Source organism: Salvia splendens, chromosome 15 (genome assembly GCF_004379255.2).
Source record: "Salvia splendens isolate huo1 chromosome 15, SspV2, whole genome shotgun sequence".
In the NCBI taxonomy this organism is placed as follows: Eukaryota; Viridiplantae; Streptophyta; class Magnoliopsida; order Lamiales; family Lamiaceae; genus Salvia; species Salvia splendens.
In genome coordinates, this window is record NC_056046.1 from 12920678 (window position 1) to 12938156 (window position 17479).

Sequence of the window (17479 nt, forward strand, 5' to 3'; positions counted from 1 at the left end):
TGTGAATTGACTTGAGCTTTAAGTGAATGTGATGTTTGAAATTTAGGTAAATATATTCTTTACCCTGTCATTTTTTGCCCCTCTCCCCCAAAAAATGTCTCAATCGAAGTATAATTACATAAATTATTTATCATTTTTAAACAATCTTAGTTTTATGTAAAAGTACGCGTACCAAAGCTTCAACAGAGCATGTCAGCTTGGATATACACAATTACGTGAATTTCAAATATAACTATATATAAAAGAAAACAAACAACTCAAGTTTCCATGAGCATAAGTTATACTCCCCCGTTCCACTCTAAGTGTAGTATTTTTAACTTACAAAATTGATCAAAGCCATAACTGAAATGCGACATGGCCATAGATCACAGAGCTTAGGTTTATGGTTACGCAGTATAAACCACATAACTATGTTTCACAAATAGACAACGAAACTGTTGGTAAAACATTTCCCACTTCAACCAATAAGCAACGAAATAAGAAGTCATATTTACCTTGAAAGTTCTAACAAATGTTAAATTGTTTCCAACGCCGTTGTGATTAGTGATGGCGCCAACGGAGGCGAGGTTGAGAAAAATGGGTTGATGTGATTTTATTTATTCTTTCCCCATCAAAGCCATGCTGTTGGTGCACCTGCTTATAATATCTGTTGTTAAAATTCAATAGTTTACAAGCGTGTCACATAATTGCTAAAATATTAATAGTAAGCTGTTATTTGGTAATCTGAATACTAAGAGTGCAAATTTTCCTCTAAAGTATTAAAGTACTCTAAAATAGCACTTCATCCGTCCCATAGTAGATGTCACACTTGGAAGATGGCACGAGATTTTAAAAGATGTTATTTTGTGCGTTAAGTGGTGAGAGAATATAATTTTATAATTGATGTGAGAATGAACTATTTTCAAACGAAGAAATGTGACATCTTTTGTTGGACAAACTAAAAAGAAAAGTGTGACTACTATGGGATGAGGAAGTATTCAATTTTTAGCCGAGTTATTAGATAAACCATAAATCTTCCTCGAAAAAAGTGATGAATCCTCATCCCCAATCGTCAAAAACAAAGCATCCAATCTCTTGCCTAAAATCTTCTTTATCTTTTCATCTAATTTCTTCAGAACCACAATAAATGCCTCAAAAGCAGGCCACAACAACATTGCAATCGCACCAATAAAAAGGATAGTTCAGAAACATATTTCCTAAAAATATTTCAGTATCTCAGTTACAGGCCAACTGCTGGTGAATATCTAAGTAAAATGTTTGAATAAAGTCCCATGACAATGATTCCCTCGGAGTATAACTCAAATCTTGACAAGCTCGTCTCTTTTCTGTGACACCGATTTATCCTAGGAAGTTGATAATGACCAAATGAAGCACTAGATTGCAGAGTACAAAATCTGCAAAAGCACGTTCAGGAGGCAAATCCTGAACACAAGAAGACTTAAGTGACGGGAACAAATAAAGTTATCAACTCAAGAAAAGTTGAAAAGACTCAGAATATAATATTGATCCAAGCTTTATTTCTTAGTATTATCCGCTATTAGTCTACAATTGGTGCTATTAATCTGATCTGTTACTAAGATTACAAGACATTCCATTTCAATTTTGTCTGGTAAGAAAAAGACACAAGAGAAAAGCGTGTTTTGAGAAAATCCATAAGTTCCGGGAGTTCAGTTAGATGACAATTGATATTCCTTTGCTCAAGGTTTTCAAATTAATGCTCACCAGAAAACTAAAAACTTGATAACGAAGAACTAAACGTTAAAAGTAGAACTAATAGCTCGAACTTTCAACCTTTGAATTTTCATAAATCTTATCAAGAAAAGATTGATTCCTAACACCAGAACTTGGAGATCAGAGCTTTTACAAGATGCATTACCTTGAATTCCTTGTTGTCTTTGTTTACTTGAATTCGGAGGCTAACTGTGACACAACAATAGAAATCCAGTAAACACTTTGTATTTCAAGATTTGATCAACATCTTATTGCATAATGCATATAAAATAAGAACGTGCAATCCTACATACCAGCAAGGACAGCAGTCCCCACACACGAAAGTACACCAGAAAGAAAGGAGTTAAATGGGAATGACCCGACAATAGCCATGTAAGCAACCTGGTCAGAAACAGAACATTGGATTTCCATGTTAAAAAAGAAACAAATTATTTAAAGACAAGTATGAGGGTCAGAAACGAGTTGTTTTAGCATGATTACAAGATCAAAGTACACTAGTTAGCTAGTCAATGTACACCTGATTTGATTGGCAGGAGTTATATTAGGACAAAGGGCAGAACAGGTTGAGCCATCTAAGTTCTATCATTTCTTCATATATGTTTAACTCATTATCGAATATTGATACCCATAAACAAAACCCATACGATATCACCACATCATACAGCTCTTTCAATTGCTAAAACGAGTGCAAACATAATACCCATCATAGTGCTGATATCCTTTATAATCTTCAGTTTCTTGATCAATATAAAAGATGGTACTATATGTGTCTCTAGAAATACAACCTCAGCATGTGGAAATGGAATTACTGATAAAGTCATTCATACTGTATGTGCATAAAAATATCAGTGTTGTCAAAATGTCGTTCGGGTCGCCCGGGTCGCCTGGGTCGAGACCATCACCGCCCCAACATGGGTGGGTTGATCGAGATACAGGGTCGCCGTTGGGTCGAGTGGGTTGCCTGGGTCGCCGTTGGGTCGAGTGGGTTGCCTGGGTCGCCGTTGGGTCGAGTGGGTCGCCTGGGTCGCCGTTGGGTCGAGTGGGTCGCCTGGGTTGCCCTAAACATATGCTATCTCTGATTTTCTCAAATCTCTCACATGTTTTCTGACTCTCTGAATCACAATTCTCTATATATATGCATGCACCACATCAAACTTTTCAACCCTACTTTCTACACTTTAGAATTCGGCCTCTTCACTCCTAAACAAATAAACAATTCAAAGATCTTTTGCTGCCACCCTTCATATATTCCTTTGTTTTGATATTTTCAGACAATGGTATCAATTATTTATTGTGTTATGACTTATGAATTGTTTTGATATTTTGATCATTTCTATTTTCCACTTTATCTCTATTCACATAAATTGCGTCTACATTTATATTATTTGATATATTATAAACATTAGAGCAATATATTTATTTTATTTAATATTAAAAGGCAAAACAATTAGCCTAGATTTGTGGGTCTCTCGACCCAGTCGACTCGTCGACCCGCGACCCGAATTTTTACCTCATCGACCCGATGCGCCCCGCGACCCTAACAACACTGAAAAATATAGAAAACAAATGGAGAAAAAAGAATCTTCTCTTCTGTGTCCGCATAGCTGTAGGGTCATGGAAGCTCAAGAGTCAATATTATGGTAACTTGTGCATTTTCAAACATAGCTTCGCAAAGGAAAATCCACTAATGACTATGAGTTTAGACATTATTCTTAGATAGACCGATAGCTTCATAAAGGAAAATCCACTTGTGAGTTTAGACATTATTCTTAGATAGATCGATTCAATCCCAACATGTCAGACACAGTAATCTAAATAAACAGTAGGATATAGACCAGCTTGTCTGCACAGTTTATAAATCACATTGTCGAAGACCGGAGAAATCAAATAGCTTCCAAGCTGAGGATCTAGCCACAACTAAGCACAACGTTTTATGATAGTTGGTCAATCGTGTGAGACTATCCTAAACTATCAGTTGTATGGGCACTTCAAGTTAGAGCTTAGAGCTGTCAATTATTAGAAGGATTATGTGAATCAGTTTAATAAAAAGGATCAAAAGAAGTGCATGAAAATTAAATCAGATGCATTAGGAAGTGATTCTGAACATCATCTATTTATATCACCAAATATTGCAGTGACTATTCTCAGTATGCATATCTCCAGATTAAGACCAACTACATTGAATTTGAAAAACACATTAGCTTTATAAACTTTGATTCCCCTAACATATCCATGTTAGCTCCACTTTACAACACAAACAGATCATATACTTAACTTTTTACAGAAAATTCATAAATGAAACGCTAAACATATCTACTTCATAGGCCAGCATCTGCTACATGACCCCAAGCTAGACAAGCATCCCAAAGTATTCCATACACAATAACCCAACCTCACATCAAAAGAAACTTTATTATCATTTTCATTTTCATTTTCAGTTTCGCTTCACCTAAAAAATTCCAAATTCTACCCATCCCCCTATAAACACTTTCAGATCTAAAACCTCCATACCTCAAAGAATGAAAAAATAAAGGAAATTAGTTAAAATGGTCAAACGAAGCACCGTAACTACACATGTCAAATAAATTCTTGTCATACCTGGATTACAGCGGTGGCGACAGCGAACAGAATATAGAGATCAATTATCTGAAAAATAGTTCCAACAATTTAACCCTAAATTGCTCGGAAAAAAATAAACGAAGCATCTGCAAATACAATAGAATGGGGAGAGAGCGAGAGAGGAGACCTTGAGGTTATTAGGGGTTGCCGCGTAGGCAGAGCGGAGAGAGTGAAACAGAGCGTGGGCATCTTTCGTGGCAGCCGATCTCCCCATCTCTCACACTTCTAAATCTCTCTATTTTGTTTTGAGAACAGTGGCTCTGCAAACTGAATCCAAGTCTTTGTTAAAGTAAATTAGCTGGGGAAAAATACCGAAATGTCGAAATATCGGTCTTATCGTACCGAAAAAATACTGAAAATACTGAATTTTCGGTATACCGTGATTTTCGGTACGGTATGATACCTTACTGAAATATTTCGGTAAGGTAAAGGTATGAATTTTTATATACCGCGGTATACCGCGGCATACCGAAATTCGGTATATACCGTAATTTAAGGTATATACCGTAAAATATGAATATAATAATATATTAAGTATTTTATATATTTTAAAATTATAAAATTTATTGTGAAATATAATATAATACGAATAAAATATACTAGTATTTAATACCCCGTATATTATTTAAATTACTATAAAATATAAATAGTATTCTAAAAACTCAAATATTCAATTTTTATTGATATTGAAAGTAAGGTATACCGCAAAAGTATGGTATACCGAACTTTGGTACGACATACCGAAAATGAGGTACGATATCGGTATGAAAATTCTCCATACTGAAAATAAGGTACACCGAAGTTCGGTATACTGAAAATTTTGGTAAGATAAATGTATGATTTTTTCGCATACCGAATTTACGATAAGGTATACGGTATGGTGGTTTCGGTAGGGTATACCGTACCTACGTACCCCTATATGATAATTCAAACCTATTATCACACAGCAGAATACGAAATTATCAAAACTATTATGAAAATAAATTGTGAATATATCTATTTTCACATTTGACATTCATTTTCCTAAATATTCTATGTTTTATACAAATTGTTTGGTCTAAACTTATTTTTAAATATTATAAATTCTGAAAGCTTATAAGTTATAACAACTAATTTAGTGTGTTTAAAAACTGATGTTTAGTAGTAGTAGTAAGTAACAAAGTATTGATCCTACATTAGTCTTATAACTTTTGATCTTTGAAAATTTCGAATATCTCAAGAAAGAGAGTTTTGAATCCCCAATTTTCTCTTCCCAACTTTAGAAGTTGAGAAGATTATAAACGAAGCATGATTAAGTTTGAAGAGAGAAAGTCTCGATTGTTTTTATTGTATGAATCAAAAATTGAACTACAAAAGAGTGAGCTCACCTTATATACGTGGTGAACTAATTCTGTGAGCTAACACAAAATATCTACAACAAAATATCTAATGCCAGCTAGCTATAACAAACTTTAACTAACTAACTAATATAGCCGTTGGTGGTTGAGCTAAGATAACCGGCACTCTCGAAGCTTCCATCCTCTTGACTTCACGTGTGCATGGCTGCTGATGCCTTTATATCTAAGAGCCCCCCTCAAGATGGACTATAAACGGTTGTGAAATCCATCTTGGACAACAAGGTGTGAAAGGGAGTTGATGCCAAAGGCTTGGTGAAAATATCCGCAAGCTGCAAGTTATTGTGAACATGGACAGGTTTGATGATGCCTTCAAGTAGCTTCTCTCGAATGGTATGACAATCGATTTCTATGTGTTTAGTGCGCTCATGAAAGACCGGATTCGAGCTGATATAGACTGCCGCTTGGTTGTCGCAATAGAGAGGAACGGGTTGTTTGACTGATACACCAAAGTCTTTCAATAGAGCTAGAATCCATACCACTTCACAACATGCTAAGGCCATCGATCTGTATTCTGCTTCAGCCGAAGACCTAGAAACGGTGTGTTGCTTCTTTGAGCGCCAAGAGATTAGAGAGCTTCCCAAAAAAAGGCAAAAACCTGAAACACTCCTTCTTGTATCTGGGCAGGCAGCCCAGTCAGCATCAGAGAACATGCTTAGGTCTGAAGCTGACTTTGCTGAGTAGAAAATGCCATGGCCTAGTGTGCTTTTCAAGTACTTGAGAACCTTTTCAGCTGCAAGCATGTGGCCCGAGCAAGGCTTAGATAAAAATTGGCTAAGGTTATTCACTGCAAAAGTGATGTCCGGTCTAGTTATGCAGAGGTAAACTAGGCGGCCAATGAGTCTTCTATATGCAGTAGGGTCAGTAAGTGGTTCCCCTTCATCTTGTTGCAGATGTTTGGATGAATCCATGGGTATGGAAGAGGGTTTACACCCAAGAAGGCCTGCATCGGTGACAAGATCTAAGGCATATTTGTGTTGGGAAATGAAAATGCCACTGTTGTTTCTAGCAATCTCAATCCCCAGAAAATATTTTGGAGAGCCAAGATCCTTATACTTGAAATGAGCAGTGAGAAACTCTTTGAAGTGTTCTATCTGCACATCATCAGTGGAAGCAATAAGAATGTCATCCACATATATAACAATTCCAAAGAAAGAACCATCATTGGAATGCTTGTAGAAAAAGGAGTGGTCCGAGGCAGATTGAGAGAGACCAAAGCCAGATAGAACTTGTGAGAACTTCAAATACCATTGCCTAGAAGCCTGCTTTAGGCCATAAAGAGACTTCTTCAGCTTGCATACAAGCTGTCCAGAAGCAGCAGTCTCTGAAATGATCAAACCGGGTGGCAATGTCATATAAATTTCTTCATCAAGCTCACCATATAGAAATGCATTATTGATATCAAGATGAGCAAGCTTCCATCCACGTATAGCAGCAAGAGCGAGCACCATCTTGACAGTGGTGAGTTTTGCCACTGGTGAGAAAGTATCATGATAGTCTACACCGGCTTGTTGTGTGAATCCCTTGGCAACTAAACGGGCTTTGTATCTCTCCACTGTAGCATCAGCCTTAAACTTGATCTTGTATACCCACTTACAAGAAATTGGAATTTTACCCGGAGGCAGCACTGTGATTAACCAAGTGTCTGTCCTTATCAGAGCTTCTAGTTCTTCTTGCATTGCCAACACCCACTCAGGATGTGTAGCAGCTTGTTTGAAGGACTTGGGTTCAGTGAGAGTGGATAGAAGGATGATGAATTTCTGATAAGGTTGAGAAAGCTTGGCAAGAGAAAAATAGGCAGATATGGGATATTTAGAATCAGTCACCACTGAGTTGCATATATAATCACTGAGGTGTGTAGGTGTTTTAATAGTTCTTCCCGAGGATGACTGAAGAGGAGTTGTGGATGGAGCATCAGTGACAGAGGTGGATTTTTGCTGAGGCAGAGGTTTTGAGTTATTCTGAGGCTGAAAAATTTTCTGAGGCAGAATGGATGTTGGAATATCAGAGGTGGAATTTAAGTGAGAGAGTGGGAATTCATTTTCATGAAAAACAACATTTCTGGAGATGAAAATGGTATTGTTTTCCAGATCCATGACTTTATACCCCTTGTATCCAGAAGGATAGCCAATGAATATGCACTTTATGGCTCTAGGAGAGAACTTGTTTCTGCTTTTGTCAAGAGTGGAGGCAAAACAAAGGCATCCAAAAACTTTAAGGTGAGAGTATGTTGGGGATTTGTTGAAAAGCATCTGAAATGGTGTCATTTTATTAGGTAGTACATAGGAAGGAAGCCTATTAATGAGGAAAGAGGCTGTAAGAACACATTCACCCCAGAATTCTAGGGAAAGATGTGATTGAAAGAGCAGGCTTCTTGCAACATTTAAGAGATGTTGGTGTTTTCTTTCCACTCTTGCATTTTGCTGAGGGGTTTCTACACATGAGTGTTGAGACATTGTTCCATAAGTGGATAGAAGAGAAGTGAGATTGAATTCGGGGGCATTGTCACTTCTCAACACTTTAATTCTCTTGGAAAATTGAGTGAAAACAGTGGAAAAGAACTGAGATAGGACAGTAGGTACTTCTGATTTTTGAGATAATAGGAAAGTCCAAACAAAGCGGGAACAATCATCAACAATAGTGAGGAAATATTTGAATCCATTGTGTGTAGGGGTATGAAAAGGTCCCCACACATCACAATGAATTAAGTCAAAAATGTTCTGAGATCTGTTTGAAGAATCAGGAAATGGTAGCCTCTTTTGTTTAGCTATTGGACAAATATGACATGAAGTGGTTTGAGAGTTTGAAGCAGGTAAAGAATTGGACAAGATTTTGAGTTTATTGAGTGAGGGATGACCCAAACGATTATGCCATACATCCAAACTAACAACTGAATTAACAGATACAACAGAAGTTTCAGTGGATGTGTGAGTATTTGTCATACTGGAATCAATGTGAGATTGAGCTAAATCAAGGATGTAGAGATTTCCAACACGGCTACCCTTCCCAATCATGATCCCCAGTGAAGCTTCCTGGATTAGAAAATGAGTGTGAGTGAAGGTGACAGTGCATGATGAGTTGTTGGTTAACGCACTGACAGAAAGAAGATTAAAAGAGAAAGATGGAACATGAAGGACTGATGTTAGAGTGATCTTTGGAGTGAGATGGACAGTACCTATGTGAGTGATGGGGGCAGTTTGACCATTAGGAAGGTTCACAGAAGCATTGGAGACAGGTGAGGCAGAAGACAATAGGGAAGGATCAAAGCAGACATGGTGTGTAGTACCTGTGTCTAAAATCCATGTAGATAGACTGGATGATGAAGATAATGTGTAAATAGGAGATGATAAAGAAATCGTACCAGAGAAGGGAGGAGATTGAGATTGGGAGATTGACTGTGGAGTTGGAGATGAATTTGGAGCAGTGAGGTTTTGAATGTGATTCTGAGTGTGGAGTTGGCTTTGCAATAGATTCACAAGCTGCTGGTATTGATCCATAGTTGGTAAATTTGTAGCATCAAGCTGAGCTCCAGACTTAGATCCTCTCCAATCAGAAGAATCAGAGTCATTTTCCACAAAATTGACAGACTTATGCTTGTAAGATGTGGATTGATTGAATCCACCAGATTTCGGTTTGTCTCGGCCATAACCTGGAGGAAAACCATGAAGAAAGAAGCATTTGTCTACATTATGGTTAGTTTTACCACAATGAGTACATAAAAATTTGTTGAAGCCTCTGTTAGTATTGGAAGCTGCATTTGCGTAGGGCTGTTCACTTGCAATAGGAGTTGGAGCTGGGGAATAAGCTGAGGAGATAAGCTTTCCATCAATGCTCCGTTGTCTCTCTTCCTGAACCACTAGAGAAAAAACCTTAGAGAGTGAAGGCAATGGAGAGATTGCTAGAACATTAGATCTGATCTGAGAATAAGATGCATTTAAACCAATGAGGAACTGGACTGTGCACTCATCTTCCTGGTGCTGATGCCATTTAGCAGCACTATGGCATGTACATCGATTGCAAGTACACCACGAAAGAGGCTGAGAATTTTTGAATTCATCCCAAATCGATCTCAAAGTGGTGAAATATGTGCTCACATCATTGTTTCCTTGACTGAGTGACATTAATTGCTGCTTCAGTTGGTAGAGACGAGCAGAATCTCCAAGAGAGAAGCGATCCTTTAGATCTGCCCAGATTTCATAGGCATTATCTAGAAACATGATACTCGAACAAATCTGAGTAGAAACCGAATTGCGTAGCCAAGCAACGACCATGCTATTGCACCGGATCCATGCGTGATACAATAGATCATCACTAGGCGGCCGAAGGATAGATCCATCCACAAACACTAGCTTGTTCTTAGCTAGTAAAGCTGTGGTGAAGGAGCGACTCCACGTTGAATAGTTAGAACCAGCCAACAACTGAGGAACGAGAACAACACCGGGATTATCACTAGGATGAAGGAAGTAAGGACTGGTAGAATCATCAGATGGAGGAATTTGAGGGCGATTTCTGGTGTTCATGATGATCGGAAAAAAAAACAGAACAGAAAGAGAGGTGAAATCAGAGAAGAATAGCGGAAGATCTTGTTTTCTCCTGATACCATGAGAAGATTATAAACGAAGCATGATTAAGTTTGAAGAGAGAAAGTCTCGATTGTTTTTATTGTATGAATCAAAAATTGAACTACAAAAGAGTGAGCTCACCTTATATACGTGGTGAACTAATTCTGTGAGCTAACACAAAATATCTACAACAAAATATCTAATGCCAGCTAGCTATAACAAACTTTAACTAACTAACTAATATAGCCGTTGGTGGTTGAGCTAAGATAACCGGCACTCTCGAAGCTTCCATCCTCTTGACTTCACGTGTGCATGGCTGCTGATGCCTTTATATCTAAGAGAAGTTTGATAATTTAGTATCACACGTATTTGGCTAGAAGATTTAAGGTTGAATCTCACTAGTGGAGTTACGAGAGTAGCAGCTCCTCATCTACACAATAACATCAACATAGAAAAGGTGACCCTTGATACTTAAGAGTACGCCTAGGATCAATTTATATGATTTAATGTATGTTAAATCGCATTTCAGATTAGATTTTAATTTCTTGCAATTAACTCATGAATTTTCAGGAATCATCCTATGAAATCGGAACGGGGATCTTCAAAACATCCTAACAATTAGGTAGTGTTGTTCAATTTGTCGAGTCTTTTTGATCAACATTTAGCAGACTTGGTCTCTGAATAAGAATAAGAATAATTGAATAACTTGCATGTTTAGTGTCTATAAAAATATATAATGACTCAAACCGCACAATTCGAGTACATTACATTGGTTGAAATGTCTGCCAATTAATCTCCAGGTCGAACACATGACAACTCCATTACTCTAACTTTTATCTTCTCCTTAGTAAAGTGGTTGTCCATTTCAAACGTGTTTGATTATATCATGTTGAACCGGGCTTACAATTATACTGATGCGGTTGTGTTATCACACAATATCTGATACGTCTTGATCTGGTTGTTGACCATACACTTCGTTGTTACGGCGTTGATTGCGAATATATCTCCAACTCATCTATTTGCGCACCGTGTTCAATGCACCCTTCTTGCTCATAATCGCCAAAATTAGCAACATTTTAACATGCTAATCACATCCTAAATTATAAAATTAATCATGTATAATTCACTCTAGCAATGGTCTGACATCCAAGTGGTGATAATTCGTCGGACAAAAATTTACCTGCGGAGAAAGAATAATTTTGAGGTTTGAATTTTCGGTACAGTTAGTTATATATAGTCATAGTATTTTTAAGAATGATGTGTGACCACAGGCTTTTGACTTATACTTTAGAGAATTTTGATTGAATTGCCATTGAAAAATTGTTTCGGTTAATGTTATACTACTATAATAGTATGTGTTGGTTGTGGAATTAGAAAAAAAGTTACAAGGTAAATAGGTAGGTTTTTGTTAAAAATATATTTGCTTCAAATTTGCTTCAAATTTTTAACTTTAGACGCCTCTTACCCGTCGTATGCATATTTATTTACGGATGTGTATTTACCAACTGATTACTGATTACTGATTACTGATTACTGATTACTCTCCACCGTTAAAACATGTGTTTTTTGTAGTGAAAATTTATTGGTGGTTTGTTAAGCTATTAACGAGATCGCACACACAAGTTAATTCTTATATTTCAGTTTTTGAACTAGATGATGCTTAAAACTTCCTAGTTATTAAATTCCAAATATGATGATGCTTATAACAAGATAATGCTTACAAGTTCAACAATTAATAGCGAATGAGGCATATCAATTATCAAACCTACATCCTTTCATGTTTCAAATTGACTTTTTTTTTCATTTTCTAAATATTCCAATCATACCCCAATCATTTAATGAAAATTATGCAATGTAAATTTATATGAAAGGATAATTAGCGAAATATTTATATGATAACATCAATTTAATTTGTTCAAATTAATTCAGTTAATATATGAACTAGTGTATATAATGATTATTTCATATTCTATGATCATTAGTCACAACGTACGTAAAATAGATTTCCGTAAAAAATCAACGTGTTACACGTCAATTATTAACTTAGGAGTTTGAAAGAATCTTAGCTAACAAAAAGCTTTATTACTGTACTTTAGAGAAAATTAGGTTAAAAAGGAAAATTTGGGTTGTATGTGAAAATTGAATGAAGAAATTATAGATTGTAAAAGTCATTCATAGTGGCCTAATTGCAGGCGAATATACAAGCTAGTTAAGTTGACCTCTTTGTTGATATCAAGGATGTTAATGTTGTGTTGTGCCCACAGAGAATGGGAGGGCCACTATACTATGCATGTAGTAATTGAATTCAAAATTTATTGTAGAAATCCCCCTTAGGAAATGGGATAAATGGAGATGTTAGATAGGTAAGTATGGTTTGTTAAGGGACAAATGCACACGTTAAAAGCTTACACCAAAATTTCCTTTTCTCCCAAAGGATACAGGAAAAAGGAAAGAGTGGAAAAGGATCACTTCTCTCTCTTTCCATCTCTCTTCATTAGCTATCTTTTTTGGCTCTTTTCATCCTACCCCCACGTCCACAAACCCCTCTCTTTTCCTCTCTCTCTCTCTCTTCTATCCCTACCCTACCTCTCCCAATAGCTCTTCTAGTGTCATTTTCTCATATATACTTCACACAAAAGAAACAACCATTCACTTCAACCTTACCTTCTCTCTCTCTCTCTCTCTCTCTCAATCTCAAATTAATCTCTGCAACTAATCTTCTCAATTCCTCAACAAACAAACAATCCTCCATATCCTCACAAGTGAATTATTTTGGCGAAGAGAAAGAGGGGAAAGTGAAGAAGAGAATGGAGCTGTTTCCGGCACAGCCAGACCTGTCTCTGCGGATCAGCCCTTTAAACAGCACGACTTCATCGAGCTGGAGAAGAGGGGAAGAAGAAATGGATTTGGGGTTTTGGAAGCGAGCTCTCGAGTCAAGAGCCTCCCTCTCTTCAATGCCCAAGCCTGACCTCAACCTCTCTAATCCAGCCAGGGTTTCCGACACCACCAACACAGCCGCCACCCACCAACACCACCACCTCCTCCACGGCCGCTTCGCCCGGCCGCAGCTGGGGGAGGAAGTGAATTTGCTGAGGCCGATTAGGGGAATTCCGGTGTACCAAAACCCTCCTTCTTTCCCCTTCACACCTCATTATCACCACCATCAGCAGCAGCACCAACACCAACAGCATCATTTGGAATCATCTTATAATCACATCGCAACCGCTGCGTCGGTGGCGCCCTACACCTCCCAAGGCCTCATGCGATCGCGCTTCCTCTCGAGATTTCCGGCTAAGCGGAGCATGAGGGCCCCACGGATGCGCTGGACCACAACCCTCCACGCCCGTTTCGTTCACGCTGTTGAGCTCCTCGGCGGCCATGAAAGTAGCCCTCTTTTTTCTCCTCTCTATCAATTTTTAGGGCTTTTCTTGCTCGTTTATCTCATAAACAAAATCACAGCAAAATAGGCTATTAACATGTTGAATTTGTGTAGGAGCTACGCCCAAATCAGTTCTCGAGCTCATGGATGTCAAAGATCTCACCTTGGCTCACGTTAAATCCCATTTACAGGTGATAAAATACTCTTCCTTTTCCAATTAACCATCTTTATTTCGCAAAATTCAACAATTTTAACGATTCTTTCATTAAAGTAGAAACGGATAGTGAATATGTCAAAGCACACAAGTTCCAAATTCCGATGATTTTATTTCTATGCTGCTAAGGCCTCTCTCAACATCCTTCCTCTTTAGCAGATCTACCAGCTTTTTCACTTGGAAGAACTAACCATCCGTGTAAAGGACGAGTGTGTTTGTGTGAGAGAGAGAGAGAGGGCAGTAACAATTGAAAATAGTAGGTAGTCCAAGATAAGTTATGCAGACAGAATCATATCACAATAATACTATGTGATTTAGTTTGTATATGAGAATTCTTTTGAAAAACTAACTAGTAGTTGCATATGTTTTGTAAAGGATTGGTAGAGAGAGAGAAGAGAAAGGACAAAACACTATCATTACACAATGATATATATACATACACGTTTGAGTAGAAATCATCTCTGGCAAAAAACAATGTTTTAAACCTCGAAAAGTGTAGACATTGAATCACATGCATGCAAGTATACACACACATATATATGTATATACACACATCATGAGATGACATGTACTAAAAGTTGTTTGTCATTCATTCAGTTGTATTTCACAACATTACAACTTATATTTAATAGCCTTCTATTTTTGCTCTTTTTATTTTTCATGGAAAGCTTCATACCATAGAATAGGCTTGCAGATGTACAACATTACAACTTTTCTGATGGGCCTTAGTTTTTGCAGATGTACCGCACAGTGAAGTCTACTGATAGAGCCTCAGCTAATTCAGGTTAATAAGTAGTATTTGATGAATTTCTTTAATTAATATTAGTACTATGTTTTAAGTTTTATAAAATTAAAAACTATTTTAGAATGTGTAGGAAATTTGGAAGCACTCGAAAATGGGTCTTCGGGGGATACATCAGACGACTTCCTCTTTGATAATATTCAGAATTCACACAAGTCTGAAGTATCTGTGGAGAAGGGAAGGCAGTTTAATGTTGATCAAGAAAGGGAATATAGTGTTTTGTGGAGCAATTCCTCAAGGTATATAAATCCTTCAACTCAAAGTCACTTTATGGAGTATTTAATTTTTCAATCTGCATCTTTCTTAGTTAAATGCTTATTAAAGGTTTATGTATAGTCTTTGTGGTAAAATCGTGTAGTCATACAGCATTAGTCATTGTATTAAAGTGTAATTTGCTCAAAATAATGAAAAGATGTATACTTACTTAACTTAAGAGTAGGGGGCCAAAACAGAAGTATATGAATGTGAAATGACTGAATAGATGTTTCGACTTTTCAATCAAACATGTGCAAGTTGTTGTACATAATCAGCTAAGTCTATTCTTTGGCAACTAAGTCTAGAATCTTTGAAGGAACATAATCAGTAGTTACAGTTGTGTAGGAGGAATAATTATACTGAAATAAATATGAATGAATTTGCTAGCTGCAACTGTAGTTCAAAAAAGGAAATCTTGGATATTTTAACTGCAGAATTAGTTAAAAAGGGTTTAGGGCATATCTTGTAGGAATAAACACAAAAAGAAAAGGAATCTTTCACCATTTAGTACAGGAACTCCATAATTGGGCAAAATTAAAGTAAAACAAATAAAAATTAATTAAATTAAATTAAATTAAGCACGGCTTCCAAGATTTTGAAATTCATATGAAGAAATTAGCCTAAAAAGGACACATCTCATCCTTTGGATTTTGTGGGTACAGACCTGAGATGGGACCCAATTAAGAAAACTTACTCCCAAAGATTAATATTGTACTCCCTCCGTTCCATACTAATAGAGTCATTTTGTCATTTTAGTACGTTTCATAGTAATAGAGCCATTTCACTTTTTAGTAAAAGTCAACACATTTTTTCACACATATCTTACTCTCTCTTACTTTTTTTTTTCTCTCTTTATCTCTGTACATTTTTTTCATTTTTCACTTTATCCTCTCTTTATTTAACTCACCTAACACAATTTTTCTTAATCTCCGTGCCGAAAAGAAACGGCTCCATTATTATGGAACGGAGGGAGTAGTACTAATTTAAATGGACCCGTCCATTTAGAAATCTTGGAACTAAAAGCTTCTGCCATTTGAGACTTTACTTTATTCTAAAGAAAAATTAAAGTTAATTACAATTACAATAGGGTGTCACATGGGTTTCACTTTATTTTTTGTAAAGTCTATAAATCATTAAAATTAGGCATTAGAAAGATTGCTTTCTTTTTGATGCGTGGATTATTTTCTTTATAAATATATGCCATCCACTAATTGAAGTTATTGTATACAAATTGTAGCGGGCAAGAAGCTTGGTTGCATGGAAGAGAAGTAAACGTACAACCTCACCTTCATGAGGTACAACTCTCGGACCGACTTGTAATTACACAAATGCCCTTTCCCTTTTGAAAAATCTGTGTGTGTTTGCGTGCCTGAGAAATGTTGATGTCCATCATAGTGAATAAAGTAGAAATAAGAAGCATTTGTGACTAAAGCTCTTGTCTCTCTGAGAGAGTTCATAACAGTTGATTTGTGTGTGTGTGTGAGAGAGAGAGGACCCTAAAAAGAAAAGTGATGTAAAAGTTGCTAAAAAAAAAATCTTCCTTGAAAAAGAAAATTTTCTCTTTAAGTTACTTTCAATAAAGAATGGAACATGAGCTAGTGCAAATCCCATAATGCATTATAATTATAATACTATTATATAACTATACCTAGTACTCCAAAAACTTGATCATCAATGATGCAAACATAATTATATATATTTAATTAAGATGATTTCATTTTTATTTGTGAAATAAAATGAGGGTATGTGTGTGACTTACATTGCAGAAGGAGATATGTGATGTGAGCTCATCATCAGAGACAAGCAGAAGCCCTAAGAAGAAGATGAAGCCTAATTTGGAGTTCACGTTGGGGAGAGAATGATGCATCTTGCTACTCATTTTCAAATCATTATAAATCTTCTGACTCAAGAGAATCAGGTGCCCACTGAGATAAATCTGAAAAGAAAAAGCAGATAAAGAAAGACAGGGAGACAAGAAAGACAGAAAGCATACAAAAGGGAGATAGGTAGGAAAAAAAAAGAGGCTAATATATGCTTGCTGTCAAGGTTATCATCTGATTCTCATCATTACATTTTCATATATTAATATGTATTCTGAGCTGAGGTAAATATTAAGATAATGTAATTCCCATCGGTTTTCTCTTATTTAAGTAACTTATGTTGTTATTGTTGGGAGCCACTTATTTTGACGAGAAAGATATACTATGATCATTTCATACTTAATCATCATCTTAAAGAATCATAAGTCTTGAGGCTTTAAATACCCTCCAATCAATAATCTAATACTAATTTATGAGGTTAATTATACCTTTATCATCTAACTTTTAATGAAGCTGCAAAAATAGTGTGACCTTCAAAATAAACCACAACTTTTTGAAAAAAAATGTAAATAATAGTCTTGGCCTATAATTCCGGGCTCAAAATTCTGACATGGAATACCAATTCGACGCCGTTTTGATGTTTGGATGGAAAAACAAACTCACAAAAAATCAACTTGGGGTCGGACCTTCTACTTCATAATTT

General features: G+C 36.5%; 3 protein-coding genes across 4 annotated transcripts; 1 reads left to right on the forward strand and 2 right to left on the reverse strand.

Annotated features, from left to right (window-relative positions):
- Nucleotides 1-1168: 1168 nt before the first annotated feature.
- On the reverse strand, nucleotides 1169-4622 carry LOC121767833 (dolichyl-diphosphooligosaccharide--protein glycosyltransferase subunit DAD1). Its single transcript, XM_042164156.1, has 5 exons — nucleotides 4478-4622; nucleotides 4330-4377; nucleotides 2025-2112; nucleotides 1877-1920; nucleotides 1169-1422 (listed from the first exon to the last, which is right to left on the reverse strand). The coding sequence occupies exons 1-5, from the start codon at nucleotides 4562-4564 to the stop codon at nucleotides 1339-1341; spliced, it is 351 nt and encodes a 116-aa protein (XP_042020090.1). The 5' UTR covers nucleotides 4565-4622; the 3' UTR covers nucleotides 1169-1338.
- Nucleotides 4623-9036: 4414 nt separating this feature from the next.
- LOC121766717 lies at nucleotides 9037-10264 on the reverse strand. The gene is made up of 2 exons (XM_042162978.1): nucleotides 9106-10264; nucleotides 9037-9056 (listed from the first exon to the last, which is right to left on the reverse strand). The coding sequence occupies exons 1-2, from the start codon at nucleotides 10262-10264 to the stop codon at nucleotides 9037-9039; spliced, it is 1179 nt and encodes a 392-aa protein (XP_042018912.1).
- A 2478-nt stretch (nucleotides 10265-12742) lies between these two features.
- On the forward strand, nucleotides 12743-17122 carry LOC121769531 (probable transcription factor KAN2). 2 transcript variants are annotated; one of them, XM_042166367.1, is made up of 6 exons: nucleotides 12743-13690; nucleotides 13800-13876; nucleotides 14638-14683; nucleotides 14775-14940; nucleotides 16194-16251; nucleotides 16723-17122. In XM_042166367.1, exons 1-6 carry the CDS (start codon nucleotides 13114-13116, stop codon nucleotides 16816-16818), a joined length of 1020 nt encoding a protein of 339 aa, XP_042022301.1. In that variant the 5' UTR covers nucleotides 12743-13113; the 3' UTR covers nucleotides 16819-17122. The 2 variants fall into 2 exon arrangements, with proteins under 2 accessions (XP_042022301.1, XP_042022300.1); XM_042166366.1 differs by having other exon boundaries at nucleotides 12745-13690; nucleotides 14766-14940.
- The last annotated feature ends 357 nt before the right edge of the window (nucleotides 17123-17479 follow it).

Coding starts and splice junctions, on each gene's coding strand:
- LOC121767833 (XM_042164156.1), bottom strand. CDS start 4,564: ATGGGGAGATCGGCTGCCACGAAAGATGCCCACGCTCTGTTTCACTCT. Junction 4,378..4,477: donor CAACCCCTAATAACCTCAAG/GTCTCCTCTCTC, acceptor ACTATTTTTCAG/ATAATTGATCTCTATATTCT. Junction 1,423..1,876: donor AAGACAACAAGGAATTCAAG/GTAATGCATCTT, acceptor TCTTGTGTTCAG/GATTTGCCTCCTGAACGTGC.
- LOC121766717 (XM_042162978.1), bottom strand. CDS start 10,264: ATGAACACCAGAAATCGCCCTCAAATTCCTCCATCTGATGATTCTACC. Junction 9,057..9,105: donor TCAATCTCCTCCCTTCTCTG/GTACGATTTCTT, acceptor TTCATCATCCAG/TCTATCTACATGGATTTTAG.
- LOC121769531 (XM_042166366.1), top strand. CDS start 13,114: ATGGAGCTGTTTCCGGCACAGCCAGACCTGTCTCTGCGGATCAGCCCT. Junction 14,684..14,765: donor TAGAGCCTCAGCTAATTCAG/GTTAATAAGTAG, acceptor AAACTATTTTAG/AATGTGTAGGAAATTTGGAA. Junction 16,252..16,722: donor TACAACCTCACCTTCATGAG/GTACAACTCTCG, acceptor CTTACATTGCAG/AAGGAGATATGTGATGTGAG.